Raw genomic sequence first — 15,415 nt, forward strand, 5'->3', positions numbered from 1 at the left:
GAGCTTTCGCACTCGTTAGCATGCAAAGACCAAAAGCTCCTTATGTATTTGTATCGCATCGAATTTGTACTAATTAACATTTCGCTTTGATTTCATTTCACTCTGGCCATGACTTGCAATTTAAGATATTTTAATCTAAAACAAACAAGAAATTTCTAGTCGTGCCTGCCAGACTACTAGATACCCTAAATTGCAATTTTGAGGTAAAATCAGTTGGGGTCCGTATTTTAAATGTGTAAGATATAGTTTGTTGCCTCATTTTATAGTCTTACTTTCTTAAACAGAGCAAAAGACTACGAATGATATTTACTAAAGTCAGTTAATGTATTTGCATTTGTCGTACGTATACTTAATAAGGCCCATTAAACATATAAGTATACGAATAAAATAATTTTTAAATATTTATTATCATAAGTATTATTATTTATTAGGATATGTATTTCATTTAATATAATATTATTTCAATATGAAAAAATATATTATTATAGATATTATATATGTATACAGAACATACAGACTTTTACTGTGTAATAAAATCAAAACATTTTTTGTCATAAATTATTTTGATTTCTCTAGATTGTAAACCGTTATATGAAACGCATATCTAAAGAGAGCTTCATTAGTATGTTAGACATGAAGATGAATCGAGTGTATAGGAGCCTCCAAGCCTAAAACAAATTAATCTAAAAACGATCGAGATTATATTCTGAACAAATTATATCGATATAGCATTCGAAAATATTTACATACATATGTACATATGTACATACAGACATATGTATATACATTTATATATTTATATTTAGAGTTAAGCATAGTTCGTTGTCCCGATCACAATATACATACATACACACATATTAGCATATTGTTAATTTATTATTTATAGTTTACTTTGAAGCGTTTTTGCTTCTGTTCCATATAAATAAATAAATATATATATACATATGTATACATATAAATTATACCAAATAAAATAAAATAAAATGCTTTAATATACAAACTTATTGCTAATAAACACCGTCATACATATCTGTATATTAGAAGTGTCCCCAAATCAAATTCGAAAAAAAATTTCCCTATCCCAAATGAATAAAAATAAGTCATTAATTAAGCTTTTTGGCACTCGATTGTTAAACAGATTAAATAAATTTCATCAAATGCGAATTCCACTACGTAAGAAATAGATAAATATACCGTTGCACGGGGTGTTGGCTAGCCGCACGTGAGATCTGCGCACGCGAGAGAGTGAAAGAGAGCGAGCTAGCAGTAAACCATGAAGAACAGTAGCTTTTACGGCTCCCACGCAAAAGAGCGAAAACGCAATGCACTTTGGCAACGGCACCGAGTGAGCAGCAGTAGCAGCAGCGGCAGCAGCAGAAGCAGCGCTGGCAACTACAAAAACAAAACAGCTGCCGCTGCTACCGCGACTAACGCAAGCAATAACAATTTACACAGCATACGTATGCATGTAAGTGTGTGTGTGTGAGCATATATGCGTATATGTGCATACGAAGACATTTTATTTGCAGAATAACACTGCAAAATACTCTGACGGCGACACTCAAGGCGAGCAAGTGTACACAAATACATACATATGTACATTTATGTAAGTTTGTATGCGACTGTTTGTATGTATGGATGCATATTGTACTATATTTGTGTGTATTTAGGTATGCATGCTTGTGTATGGTCATTTCTATGCTATAAGTATATTTAAGTATTGTATTTATTCATACTTAGTGATGCACATTTATCGATATACAATGAGACATATGTATGTATGTATGCCACACACATATATATACATAGGCTAGCGCTAGCGCTAGCGTCAGCGTCAGCGCGAGCAGAAGACGGAAATACCAAACCAACGATGACGAACGTAAAAACTACGCACCAAGCAACAACAGCAACAATAACAGCAGCAGCAATAACGCCAACAAAAGCACCAACAATAAAACACAGCACGATAAACAAACAAACATGCAGCGAGCGGGCTGAGGTGAGCTGCTGTACGAAAGCGAGTGCGAGTGAATAAGCAGCAGAATGCGATAAAGCTAGAGTAGCTCAGCACCTGCCTGGCACAGGCAACCACACATCCACAAAACAGCGCCCTCCCTCCCTTCAACTAACTCAACTAACGAGCAAACAAAATTAAACAAATACTTACATATACACATACACACATATATATGTATGTATGTATGTAGCTAAGCATGGCAGATTGAGGCAAAAATTCTATCAGCTTTTAGAAATTTTACTACGCCGTAGTAGAAATTTTTAGATGTGTATTTATTGTTAGTGTTATTTTCTGCCCTCGTTCGTTCAACTCGGCCTCGCGGCAGCCGCCACCCGCTGCTCCATCGACTGGATCCAAACCTGAACCGCTCCTGTCTACTTGTTTGTTTAATTTTTTGCCATTTCTGCTTCGCATTCTATTTGTTTGTTTGACTCGTTGCGCATGTGTTGGTGGCAAGAAGCAACTAGCGTTCGTGCGAGGGCTGTTAGAAGCGCTTATCAAACTTTTGCTTGTGCCAATGTATTCAAATGTCATCTAAATACGCAGGAACGATACACAACATAAACACGTTTATTTATAAATAACCTAACTATAATTAGAATATGGATATTTCTAGTTGTTATTGTTAGCACTGTTTGCAGCTTATCTATCAAAATTTGCGCATGTCATGATTACTCTTGATTTTATTGCACTTACATATGTATGTACATATGTAGGTATGGAGCTGCCCTCGTTTTTGTGTTTTGGCGCGTACTCTGTTGCTGTTGTTTTTTAAGCATGACAAAGCACCGTACAATTTCACAACAGCAACTTCATTATGATGTTCGGCTTGTTTTTCCACGAAACAACTGTTTACCGAACGTGGCGGCTCTGCCGCTGCAGACGTCAACAGCGCAGTGGTGGCGCTGTCTGTTCTCTGTGCATACATTTGTACACACACACACATATACACGAATATGTAAGTGTGCGTTCGTGTGTGCGTACGTTGTGCTTGTTTCATTCAAACGTCCACCGAGAAATTTCATTTCAATACGCAGCCCAGCCAGCGACGCGTCGCAGTCGTCGCATTTGTAGGTTCGTTACAAATCGATTTCGATAAGTTTGTCAGTGTTTGTCGGGAAAAAGCGACGCACAGTTTAGATTCAGACGTTAGCTGGTGTGGTTCGCGAGCGCTTGTATCACAAAGAGAGAGAGTAAGGTTTGGGCGCGCAGATGAAACTAGCGGTAACGGTAACATCGCGTTTGCTTCTGAATAGCAAGTGCGAGTGCGAGTGCGAGTGCGAGTGAGAGTGCGGGGGGAGGTGACGTGCCATTAACAGCAGCACTCTGCTGTTGCTGTTACTGTTGTTGTTATTGTAGTTATTATTGTGTGTTTGCTTAACAAATAAAGGAAAAACAAATATGCGCATAAAGAAACGGCTTTGATATAGTTTCTGAAATGGAATGCCAAATTACAACAAATTCTAAAATGTAAAATACCAAATACGCAAAATAAGCTAAAAGTGTTTTTAACCCAAGCACACACACATATATAAATATATGTACATACATATGTATGTATATACTGTATTATTTTTATTTACTATCTCGCTTGCTGTTTGTGCGTGTGCGTGCGTGTTTGTGTGTGAGTGTTTGCCGTTCGTTTTTTACGTGCCTTGAAATTTATTTTTAAGTTTCTGATCCGATTTTTATGTTGTTTACTTTTTGCGATGTTTGAGTTCATTTTGTTTCTATTTTTTTTTATTGTTTTTTCGAAATTGTCAGAGGCCCACAACTGTTTATCGTGTGAACTCGTTTGAAAATGTTTTACAAAATTGTATATTTTTAAATAATTAATCTAGTCAAATAATTCGTTAGTGATGAATCATAAAAACTGAAACTATGCAAAGTGAAATTTTAAAATAAATAAATAATTGTGTGTAGAGCCGTGGTTGAATATAAAAACTACAGATTTTTGTATAAAAAAAAAAATGTTTATATGTATGTATGTATGTATGTACAAATAATATTTAAAAAATATCTGTGAACACAATCCAAATCGAAGCTGCAATAAAAAGCCTCTCATATTAAGAAAAAAACCCAACTAACATTCAATTTCCAATGAAATCCACGGAAATAATACGAATAATAAAAAATTTAACACGTAAATAAATAAATGTGTGAAAAATCCCATGCCAAATGGAAGCCAATTCCCAGCAAGTTACTTAACGAGTCCCTTAAAACTATGCTACTTTCAAAAACAAAGAACGTAAAATAATTACAAAAATGAAAACTAAATATTTCGTGAAACAAATTATTTGGAAAACAAGGTTAAGTGAATCGATAAGACCAACAAGAAATGGCCTAAAAAGCGCTTTAAAACAACAGTGAATAAATAAACGAAAGTTGAGTCAGCTAAATTGAAATCAAGTAAAGAAAAAAACAAATTCATTAAAATAAAAAAGGAAAATTACATTTAAAAGCCAGCTCAATAAAATTAAAATAAAATTCTGTGCACCTACAAAGCCCATTGTTTTTCCCCGTTAAATACACATGTGTGTGTGTGTGTGTCTGTGTGCGTGTGTGTTTGTGTTGTTTGTGTGTTCGCTCTTACCGTTATGATTCATTCAGCTGTTTGCGCAGCAGCAGCAACAGCAGCACTTTGCGCTCTGCGCAAAAAGTTCTGAGCAACGCAATAATACGTGTACTAAAAAAACATTTGTATTAAATGCAATGCGTGCTAAGCTAAATTATCAAGCAAATTGTCGTCGCGACACCAAAGCAAACTAGCGAACGAACTAGCAAACGACCGAACACGAACAACTTACCAGGAAGCAAATCGGGCGACAAAGATAGATGTCAAATCGAGATGTCGCTCACTCACACACTTATACACACATGGCGGCGTGCGTCTCTGTGTGTGCGTGCGTGTACACATAGTCCGTCGCGCAGTTGAGGCGAATGAAAGCGCACGTGTCCCTGCTCAATTATGCTTGCGCGTGTGTGTGTTGGCGCGGGTGCGTGTGTGTGAGTGCGTCTGTGTGCGTGTGTGTGCTGTGTGTTTTTCTGTGCAAAAAGCTTCCGTCTATTGTGAATAACTGGACTGTTATCGATGCTTTTATTTTCGCTTTGACTTGTGACATTTGGCGCAAACGTTTTCCTCGTCACCGAGAATTTCTTTTGAAAATGTTAATCGATGGCCAGGAAAAACAACTGCAAGATACTTGAAATGTTTATTTTTCCTCTTCGCTGAATAAGCAATTAATTATAGAAACATACATGTGTATATGTACATATATGCGTACAATGGAAATCAACAAAGAAATCAAGTGTGAATTATGATCAGAATTGCATACGAGTTCGGGTCTTTAGATAATTCATTTCCGCTTATCTAGTCTATTATTGCTTAGCAAATAAATAATGCATTTATAAGCAAAAACAAATAAAGCAGAGAACGTAAATAGATTTGGCTAATCTATTAAAAATATAATTCTGTTGGCAAATTCAAGAAGAGTATTTAGGTTAACTATACTGTGTATAATTTCTTATAATTTCTTCTTCTACAAAAAACATTCCATTGTCATATTATTACCTAAATTCTAAGGACTTGTAATCCAAAGACAATATCCCTCTTTATAAAAAATCCATTTCCTTTTATCTGTAAATATAAATAGAGATTGCATTGTTATATCCGAATTAAACAATCCCCAGATATTTTAAATTATATGAATCCATACATGTACATATGTATGTATATATGTAGAACAGCAAGAATAAGTGTATACATCTTAATTTTACGGGGAAATCCCAGCGAAAATGTTTATTATTCTTGGCTATCTCTAGCCAGACGAGTCTAAAAGTCTATGCCCCTAAAGATTTCAATACATATATTTTATATAGTATGCTCCAATCGAAGATTAAATCACACTGATTTCCACTAGAGAAATGTTATAATAAATGAAAATAATCAAATAAAATAAAAATTATTTAGTTTTTTCAAATCATGAAATTTTTATTTGTTTCGAATAAAAACAATTGAGGTCAAAGTTTGCAAAAATACATATGTAAATAAGTGAAAATCACAATTAAACAAATTACTAAATTGAAGTTATTTCCTTCGATTTCAGTGTTGCGAGCTTATGAGCAAAGATCAGTTAATAAAATGTTGATTGAATGCATTTCGCGTTGCATTCCATAAACAACTAGAATCAGAGAAACGGAACTAAAGTTGAGAAAAAGAGGAAAAAACTTAAAAAGCTTATTGAGCCAAGGGAAAAAACCCACCGAATATATAAGCAAAATAATCCCCAGAGAGAGAGAGAGAGAGAGAGAGGAAGAGTGAAAGATTCAAGTGACTTTTGCTTGAGACAGCAAATGAACTTCAATCCGGAGAGTTTTGTAGCGACAGCAGCTGCAACCGTCCAGAACTCTCATCATCCTTGCCATCAGCCAGAGCAGCAGCAGCACCTGCAGCATCACAATATACCACTGCCGCCCAGTTACGGGATCGAGATCAGTATCGGGTCGGGCAGTGGTAGGAGCAGTGTCGGAGGAAACGGCGCTGGTGGCGGCAGCGGCGGAGGTGGTAGCAGTTCACCTAAAATCATGGAATGGACCAACGACGATGCCTTAGAGTTAATTGAACAGTATCGCTGCCATACGGAACTGTGGAATCGGGCCGACCCCAAGTACAAGGACAAGCTGTGCCGGTTCCGGGCGTGGTCGGAGATTGCGGAGCGATTCGGCTGCAGCAAGGCTGAGGTGGAGCGCAAGATGAACGTGCTGCTCACGCAGTACAGGCGCGAGAAACACAAAATGTTTGTGAAAATCTATCAGGGCATACAGCCGAATCCGTCCAAGTGGTATGCCTTCAAGCGTTTCGATTTCATGGAAGCCGGCGGCGGCAGCCTGAGCGGATTGCCAGCCAGCGCGGGAATGGGCGGCAGTGCGGCCTCGTCATCGTCCAGCTCGACGCACAATGGACTGAATGGACTGGCCGCTGCAGCGGTCGCTGCTGCTGCTTACGAGAACAGCACCATCGCTGCAGCGGCCAATGGTGGAGCCACCGGCCCGATGGGGTGTGCAACTGGTGCCACAACAACAGCATCTGGAGCAACGATGCCTGCATCGCAGCACAGACGCATCAAAACCAAAGAGCTGAAGTATTTCGGAGCGGTGAGTAATCAGCGCAAAAAATAACCGAATGCGTAAGCATTTGTTCCAATGACATCGGCATAAGCACGGTGACAAACAAACAGCAAAGCACAGCAGAGGGAGAGAGAGAGCAAGAGAGGAGAGCGAATGTGGTGTGTGTGACCATTGACTAGCCAAGCGGACCTATTGTATAACCCATGGCTGACCAAGGGGTGTGAATCAAGCCCATGTGCATACATGCATACTTATCTATGTGCATGTGTATATGTGTGTGTAGGCCTTCATTAATTATTGACATAAAGAAAGAAAACAAGTGTGCTTATCGCCAAAAATTTATGAATAGCAAAGGATGATAAAGAAGTGTTATTAACCCAAAAATGTTTATAATTATGAATGAAGCATAGGAAGGGTATTTTTTTAACGTTTTATTTATGAAATTAAAAATCATGTATAAAATATATTTATATTTTTCAATATTTTCATTTGAAAGTTACATTTGCAGCAGTCACACGCACGCTACTCTCCGCTGTCACTCGGGTGTTAATTACAATCAAAAGCGCAAAGTTAACTGTGTGCTGAATACGCTGAGACTGAGAGTCCGATGAAACGCCATGTGCGCAAGTGACTTGCTATTTCTGCTGCCGACAGCGAGAGAGCGACTATTTATCTCTCTCTCTCTCTATGCCTTTCTCTCTCTCACACACAATCGTTGTTCGTATCATTTTTGTCTCTGGCTGTGTGTGAGTGTGTGTCGGTGTGTTTTGTTGTTGACGATCAAAACAGAATTAAAATTTTACGCATAAATTTTTCTTAGGAACTTGCTGCTGTATGCGTGAGGTATTGCCCTGAGTTACGAGAGAATCTGTGCATATGGCATATGTGTGCGTCTTTAAATAATGTACTGTGTGTGCGTGAGTTGTTTTTATGTATTTGCTTTGTCGCGCCAAGCAAGCAAGCAGCAGCAGCAGCAGCAGCAGCAGCAAGCTTTCGTTACCGATGAGGGGAACGCGCGCTGCTGACATTTCGTCGCCGTTGTCGCTCACATGCTCTGTTTTTGTCTGATGAAATGTTTGTTTTGCACGGCAAAATGCGCGTAGCACTTGCCGTCGTCGTCGTCGACGTCGACGTCGTCGTCGTCGTTGCCGTTGCCGTTGCCGTTGCCGTTGTTGTGATGTTTTGGTTTGTGGTTGCCCCGTGGCCTGTCTTGTGCCCCTCTCATGCATGTATGCGTGTATATGAGTGTGTGTGTGAGTGTATGTATGTAAATAAAACACATTGTGTGTACGTGTGTACATGCATGTATACATATGTGTGTGTTGATTGTGATTCGTTTGCCGTTCGTTTTCCTTGTGTGCTTTTGTTTTTATTTTTACTTGCGCCTGTGGTTTTCATTTGTTTTATGTTGTTGTTGTTGCTGCTGCCGCTGCTGCTGTTGTTGTTTTTGCTGTGTGTCAGAGTTATCAAAACAAAATGCCAAGCAGCAGTATTGTTTTAGTTGCTCCTGTTTTCATTTGCTTGTGCTGTTATTTCTAAAAAATAAATACAATTTCCGTACGCAGTAGGAATTGAATATTCTCGTTTTAGCTGTGTGGGTAAACTCTATTTGTTATTATATTGTCAAATTGCATACATTTTAATATATTTTCTAGCGCAACATAAAATTCTATTCCTATTCCTTGAAAGCCCTCGCACCCACACACACGCACACACTCCCACAGAGTGCTTGCTTGCACTTTTTACTGTTCTTCTCATGGCCGAGTTGTTTTTGTTACTCGTCATTATTTGGGTGCTGGCGCCCACGCTTACGCCCACCTTTTCCACACTTAGCCTTCCACTGTACATACCTGAGTAAAAACATATGTATGTACGCATGCCACTACTATGCTTGTGTATGTCTGTATATATTTTGCTCATATTTTACAACTGTTTTGTTGTGGAATTTTCTCCAAGACACCAAATAACAACAATATGTCTTGTTGTTGTTGCTGCTGGTATTCGCGTCCCGCAATGTTGTGGTTATGCCCAACGACAGCAACAGCAACAGCGACGTCTGCGTCGACGTCGACTTGAGGCGTCAGTGCCGCCTCACGCGTAGACTGCATTTTGATACCGCTACGCCGCCCGTGCCCATTCCCATTCCCACTCCCGTTGCTCGTTTCGTCTATTCGCTCGTATCCCTGTCCCTAATCCCCTTTCAGTTTGTTTGTGTTTATAAAATGCACGCCTGCTTCCTATTGTTCTTGTAGTTGGTTGGAGCAGTAGCAACTGTTGTTGTCGCTGCTGTGTGTTTGTAATTTGCGTGTTTTGTTTTCTCTCGCATGCGCTTTTATAAAGCGCCTGGTGCGCGGGCCCCCTACAGAGCCGAGCCGAGCTGAGCAGAGTTGGTTGGTCTGGGGTGGGGCGGTGCAGGGCCGCACCGAGAAGTGCAAACGCAAATAAGCAGCAGTAGTCAAAGCAATGCAACCAAAAGCACAGACCCAACCAGGCAGCCAGGCAGCGAGGCAGCGCAGCTGGCTGCAACTGCGACGCCAGCGTTTGCTTTTGTTTACTCATTCATTGCGAAGTTGCTTAGCTATGCGCGCAGCGTTGCCAGCTTGGCTAAAAAAAAAATAAATACATAAATAAGCAAATAGAAACAACAGCTCCAACAGTGGGGTAAAGGTCCAGAAAAAAAGGTTAGGTGGAGTTTTGTTTTTGTGAAAGTTTTGCAAGAATTTGGTCTATTTTGCTGCAGTTGTTTACAGGGTGAGTTTTTGGTAAGCCCAAAGCACGCGAATAAAAATATTATAGAGAGGGAGAGAGATTTGACGACAGATTGCTCAGATTTGCTATACGATAGCGGGAATTGGGGTTTTGATAACTGTGGAACGAATCAAGTTAATTATTATGATTTGGATCATTAAATATACTAATTTTTAACTTTAAACTATGATCATTTAATACAGATATTATATGCAGTTTTTTATTCCATTTAATTATTAATTTATTTATAATGTGTAGAATACATCGGCTTGCAATCACAGCAAGAATAACTTAGTGCCCAATAGGAAATATGCATGCACATAAACTCATGAAAGACAGCAAACTCACGAATAAGCGACGCTCGCTTACATTTAGGCTACTGGTGCAGTTCTGTTAGAGTAACTGTAACAGTTGACTGTATGCGTGTGTGTGAGTGTTATGTGCAAAAAATGTCGCTTTGTCGTTGTCAAACATTTGCGTGACGATGAACTAAAACGACCATCGCTGAAATTAGAGATGATGAAAGAGGGGTGCCAAAAGGATTAGACAATATATGGCTTGTATTTGGAGTTGTTGGCTAGCATTGTGTTATTTATATTTATTCGCTGGCTTGCTGATAATCAGTTTGTTTACATTTTTCAGTTTCACTCGACCACACAGGCATGGAGAGCAAATTTTCACACACACACACACGCACACAAGTACGAATTAACAGACACACACATGCACGCGTATATAATTACATAGAAACATCTGTATGTATAAATACATATAAATAGAGCGAGAGAGTTAATTTAGTTTGGCTGGCGACTCTGTCTGTGGAGGCACGCAAAAACAAGTCAGACACGCACACATGCACAATAGCTCTAAATACGTAAACAAAACAACAACCAAAAACAGCTGCAGCAATAAAAATAACAACAAAGCATAACGGCAACGACACAAACAACGAATCGAGTAGTTGGGCAATTGTTGTTTTTTTGTAAATTTGTAGAAAGTTCTAGGCGCCTGCGGCCAAAGACGCAGCAAGACTTAAAAAGAGAGAGAGAGAGAGAATGAAACGAATGAGAGCAGAATGATCGTCCATGACTATGTACATTATTAGCATATCGTTTGTCGTTCGCCCCACCAACGTGGGGTAGGTTGTTAATATTAATGAAATACTATTGCCGCCGTTGACTTAGCTTTTCATCTTTCCTGTGCGCTTCTCTTCTTCACATTGGTTTTGTAGGTTGCGCTTCACTTAAAGCCGTTAGAAGGCTCTCACTGATGCGCTCTCGCTCTCTCTCTCCTTCTGGACATACACATGCACACGCATAGGCACACATGATAATGCGCGCAAGCAACAAAAAACTGCAGAGGTATCTCTCATTGGCGCTTGCTGTTGGCTCTCCCACTCGCGCTCTCTCTCTCACTCTCTGTTTGTGTGTGACGTTATGATGTCGCTTTTTAAAACTTACTACGCCGCTAGAATATTTCGACAATATGAGTTGTGTTGTCGTCGTAGTCGCATCGTTCGATCGCAGCAAATGTGCGAAAATTTCATATTTGCACTATGCATTATAACAGTAAAAGCCATAAAAGTAATCAGCCTATGGTATCGCCGTACCGCAGCATTGCATCTGCTGGAGCTGTAGCAACAAAAACTGTACTAAATTTGCTTAAGCACAACAATTCACTGTTTTGATAATACAAATTGGCGGAAAAACATTATAGACTAATACGAAAAGTGAACGTGTATGTAACATATAGGTTATTCGGTTATTGATAAATAATAAAAAATATTGATATACATATATGTATGTATGTATGTGAAGTTCCCGTCCCTCTTTCGTCTTAGTCCTGAATATCTCAAGTTACTTTTTTACTACTTATACATTTGTATGTGCATACATACATATGTACATACACACATTGGTGTGTGATATGCCCGACCTTTATAGACTACAGTTGATTTGAAACCTATGAATAATTCGCGATTAAATTTTGTTTACCTGACTATCATATCAAATACATGTATGTAGGTTTTTGTATAGTCAAAAATAGACTTTGTTTTACAGTTTTTACTTCCCACTTTTGTAGATACATATGTATTTATGTAGAGCTACCAGTCGTAGAATAGCTTTCATCAGAAGCTTCATATAATGAGCGTATTTATTGGTAAGCAACAATTATTTATCTTTTGTGCATTTTGGGTGGTACTCCTTTAGAAGGTGTACTTACATATGCTTATTATGACTTATTTGTATTTTCAATCCAATAGGTCTTGGCTTTGTCTTATTGATATTTTCAACCATTACCAATATAGATCTTTCTCTGGTATTATGGAACAATCCAAGATCCGCAGTTTATGTATGAATGTAGTAATATCTTAGTCGAAGTTATCTGAACCATTTAGAACTATATACTAAACGTAATACACCAATATTAACTAATAAATTTGAATCACTTTGCTTACTTTCACAGATGGGCCTAAATATACCTATGCTGATAGCAAATAGTCAATCGATGGACAATTGGAATACGGCGGGTCAATACTCCCCGCCGATAGGTGGCGCTGGTGGCGGTGGTGCAGGAGTCGTGGTGCCCAATGCACAGCAGCAGCAGCAGCTGCGCGTTGCTCTGCCAATGTCTTATGGTGCTGGCGGTGGCGGTGGCAGTGGTGCGCCCTATGCGGTCGGCGGTGGAGGAGGTGCTGGTGCACCTGGCGGTGGTGGCGGTGGCAGCAGCAGCAGCGATTTCCAGCCCAGTCCCCATAAAACCATCGATACATCGGATAACGAGGATAACACCATGAGAGATGAGCCAACGGCGACGGCGCTGGGGCAGCTGGCGGCCAAAGTGGAACGCCGCTCCCCGCCGCTGTCCTCCAATATGGGCGGCGGCAGTCGCAGCGGCAGCAGAGACGGCGGCATCGGCAACGCCCTGGATGCTGGCGAACATCCTGTCGCCGAGCCAGCGCCCAGTGCCGCCGCCTTGAGTGAGGCCGGTTCTAGTCCAATACCCAACACAAACACCAACATACACGAGGCGCATAAGAATCACCTGCTGAAATCGAGCCCGGCCTCGGTGCGTGCCGCAACGCCTCGGCATGCGCACGAGCAGCTGCATCATGGCCATCATACGCTGCAGCACCATACGCTGCGCCAGCATCAGGATGAACTAGATATTAAGCAGGAGCTCGTCGATTACTTCCATCCGCCGTCCGTTTCAGCAGCTCCGCCGCCGCCTGACTCACATCGTTCCTATAGCTCGTCCGGCGAGGAGAGTCGCCTGCATTTGGACATGGCGCAGGACCTGCGCGTTGCCCAGGCCAAAGCTCAAGCCAATTTCGGCCAGTTCGTGCTGCCGCCGCGCAGCAGCAGCGCCCAATTGGCAGCGGCAGCGGCGGCTGCCTCCATGCCCCTGAATATGCGCAAACTGACGGCCGGCTCCAGTGCCGGCCACATGCTGATGAATTCCCTGCTCAGCTCGAGGGCGAGCATGTCGGATGGCGACGACAATGATGAGGCAACCGAATCGGCAGCTAGCCCCGGCCACATCAAGAGCAGCGTCTCGGCCCAGGACGCCAGCTCGACGGCGGCAGCGGCGGCTGCGCTATACGCAGAGAGCCTCAGCCGGGACGATTGTGATTTTGTGGGCTCCAATGTGTCGATGAAGCTGCGCACCATGGACCGTACGCAGCGCATCATTGCCGAGAAACTGATTAGCGAGGTGCTCTTCTTTGGCCAGTTCAATGAGCTCGAGCGCACCGCGTGCATCCAGCCCAAGTGACAACGACATCTGGCCAGAGAGTGGACGCGCGTAGGTTTAGTTACGGGAAAGGGTACGGGAATGGGAGTGGAAATGGAAATGGGAACAGAACTGGGAATGGGTATTACAGCTGCGAATGGCATGGCAACGGGTTTGGAATTGGCTTGGAACATGGCAAATAGACCTAACCAAATTTCACTGTGAAATAACCAAGAAAACAACAACAACAACAACAAAATACAAAACAGTACAATTTACTTTTAGTTAATGCGAGTCCTAGGACTCATCTGTACAAAGCACATGTGGGCGGGGGGCGGTTGGTGGCAGCGTTACTTAGGCATAATAGAACAGCTATATATGTGTAGGTGGACAGTGAATGAATAATCGACGGACTATCAAATATACCTATCTATATACATATATTTGAGCTCACAATTGCAACACACAAAACTAAACGACAGAATCTCAGTATTACTTATAAACAACAACAAACAAACAAACAAATAAAATACATAGCTATATGTAGCATATACCATATACATACATACATACATACATATATACATAGATAAATAGATAGGGCAGCTATAGCAATATCTACTCTCAACAAGCATTTGCCATGTTGGGCCAACAGACCAACCATGTCCACCTGGGTTTACCTTTGCCCAACAGAATCACGCCCACGTTGGGCGTAAAATGACGAAAGACAAAAGTGCTGAAAAAGAGTGCATTCAATTTGCAATTTGATGGATCGAAAATCTCGTTCGTTTCGTATCGGTTCGGGCTGAATCAAATGATGTACATATATACCTATATAAAATAGCAACATGTACAGATCTATATGTTTTTATAGTTAGTAGTGTTATACATATACATATATGTAAATATATCGATGTAAATATATCGATGTACCTTATTTTAACAACAAAGAGAAATGTTTTTGTAGTCACTTAAGTCTGGTCGTTAACTTACAAACACCAACACACCAACAATACAGCAACTGAAACCAACCAACAAACCAACATAATTCATTAATTTAATTTATCTAACAATCCAGCAGCGAGCCGAGTGTGTAAATCTAAATATGAATATGCGTAAATATATAAATCTATACACTATATACGTATATAAATGTATATTAAAATGTATAACTAATGCTATACAGGTCGTCACTAGTTGTTAATAAACCAAACAAATAAACTAAAAACTGAAAACAAAAAAAAAATACAAGAAAAATCAAAAAACAAAAATACACTATTATAAATAAATATTGTAATATTATTGTACATTATTTTGCATAATGATGTTTGCTTAATGTTTAAGTAGACTTAGTAAAAATATATATATATCTATAAAGAAAAAAAGAAAACAAAAAACATACAAAAAATTAAATGAAAAAGATTAAATTTATTTATAAAAACAATTTTTTAGTCATATATGTTTTATAGATGAATTTGAAAAAAATGGAAAACTTTGAGTTTCAGCATTTCATAAAATTTCGTTTTTTTTAAGATCCATTTAAATTTTCAGTTTTTATCTTGGTTGCCCTGAAACCTATTGGAATTGGGTACTCGGAGTATTATTTATTATATCACTGTATATTGCTCTTTGAGAGTTACCAAAATCGATCAGGTTTACGTCATCTGAGCTCTGTCGTTGTTGTAAAGTTGAACTTGACTCCCTCCAAATAGAATAAATAAATAATTATATATAACTACGTCCAAAAAATATAAAGAACATATTTCTGGCTTGCTTAAAACTGAGTGCAAT

At 39.8% G+C, this 15,415-nt stretch overlaps 1 protein-coding gene across 3 annotated transcripts; it reads left to right on the top strand.

Moving 5' to 3' along the window:
* Positions 1–2,955: 2,955 nt before the first annotated feature.
* On the top strand, positions 2,956–14,985 carry LOC149091839 (uncharacterized). 3 transcript variants are annotated; one of them, XM_089258614.1, is made up of 3 exons: positions 2,956–3,091; positions 6,124–7,171; positions 12,359–14,985. In XM_089258614.1, exons 2-3 carry the CDS (start codon positions 6,371–6,373, stop codon positions 13,664–13,666), a joined length of 2,109 nt encoding a protein of 702 aa, XP_089114740.1. In that variant the 5' UTR covers positions 2,956–3,091; positions 6,124–6,370; the 3' UTR covers positions 13,667–14,985. The 3 variants fall into 3 exon arrangements, with proteins under 3 accessions (XP_089114740.1, XP_030241762.1, XP_089114739.1); XM_030385902.2 differs by having other exon boundaries at positions 3,029–3,487; XM_089258613.1 differs by having other exon boundaries at positions 3,029–3,241.
* Positions 14,986–15,415: the final 430 nt, after the last annotated feature.

Source organism: Drosophila navojoa, chromosome 3 (assembly GCF_054131105.1).
Source record: "Drosophila navojoa isolate 15081-1374.11 chromosome 3, UAZ_NAV_1.0, whole genome shotgun sequence".
Classification (NCBI taxonomy): domain Eukaryota; kingdom Metazoa; phylum Arthropoda; class Insecta; order Diptera; family Drosophilidae; genus Drosophila; species Drosophila navojoa.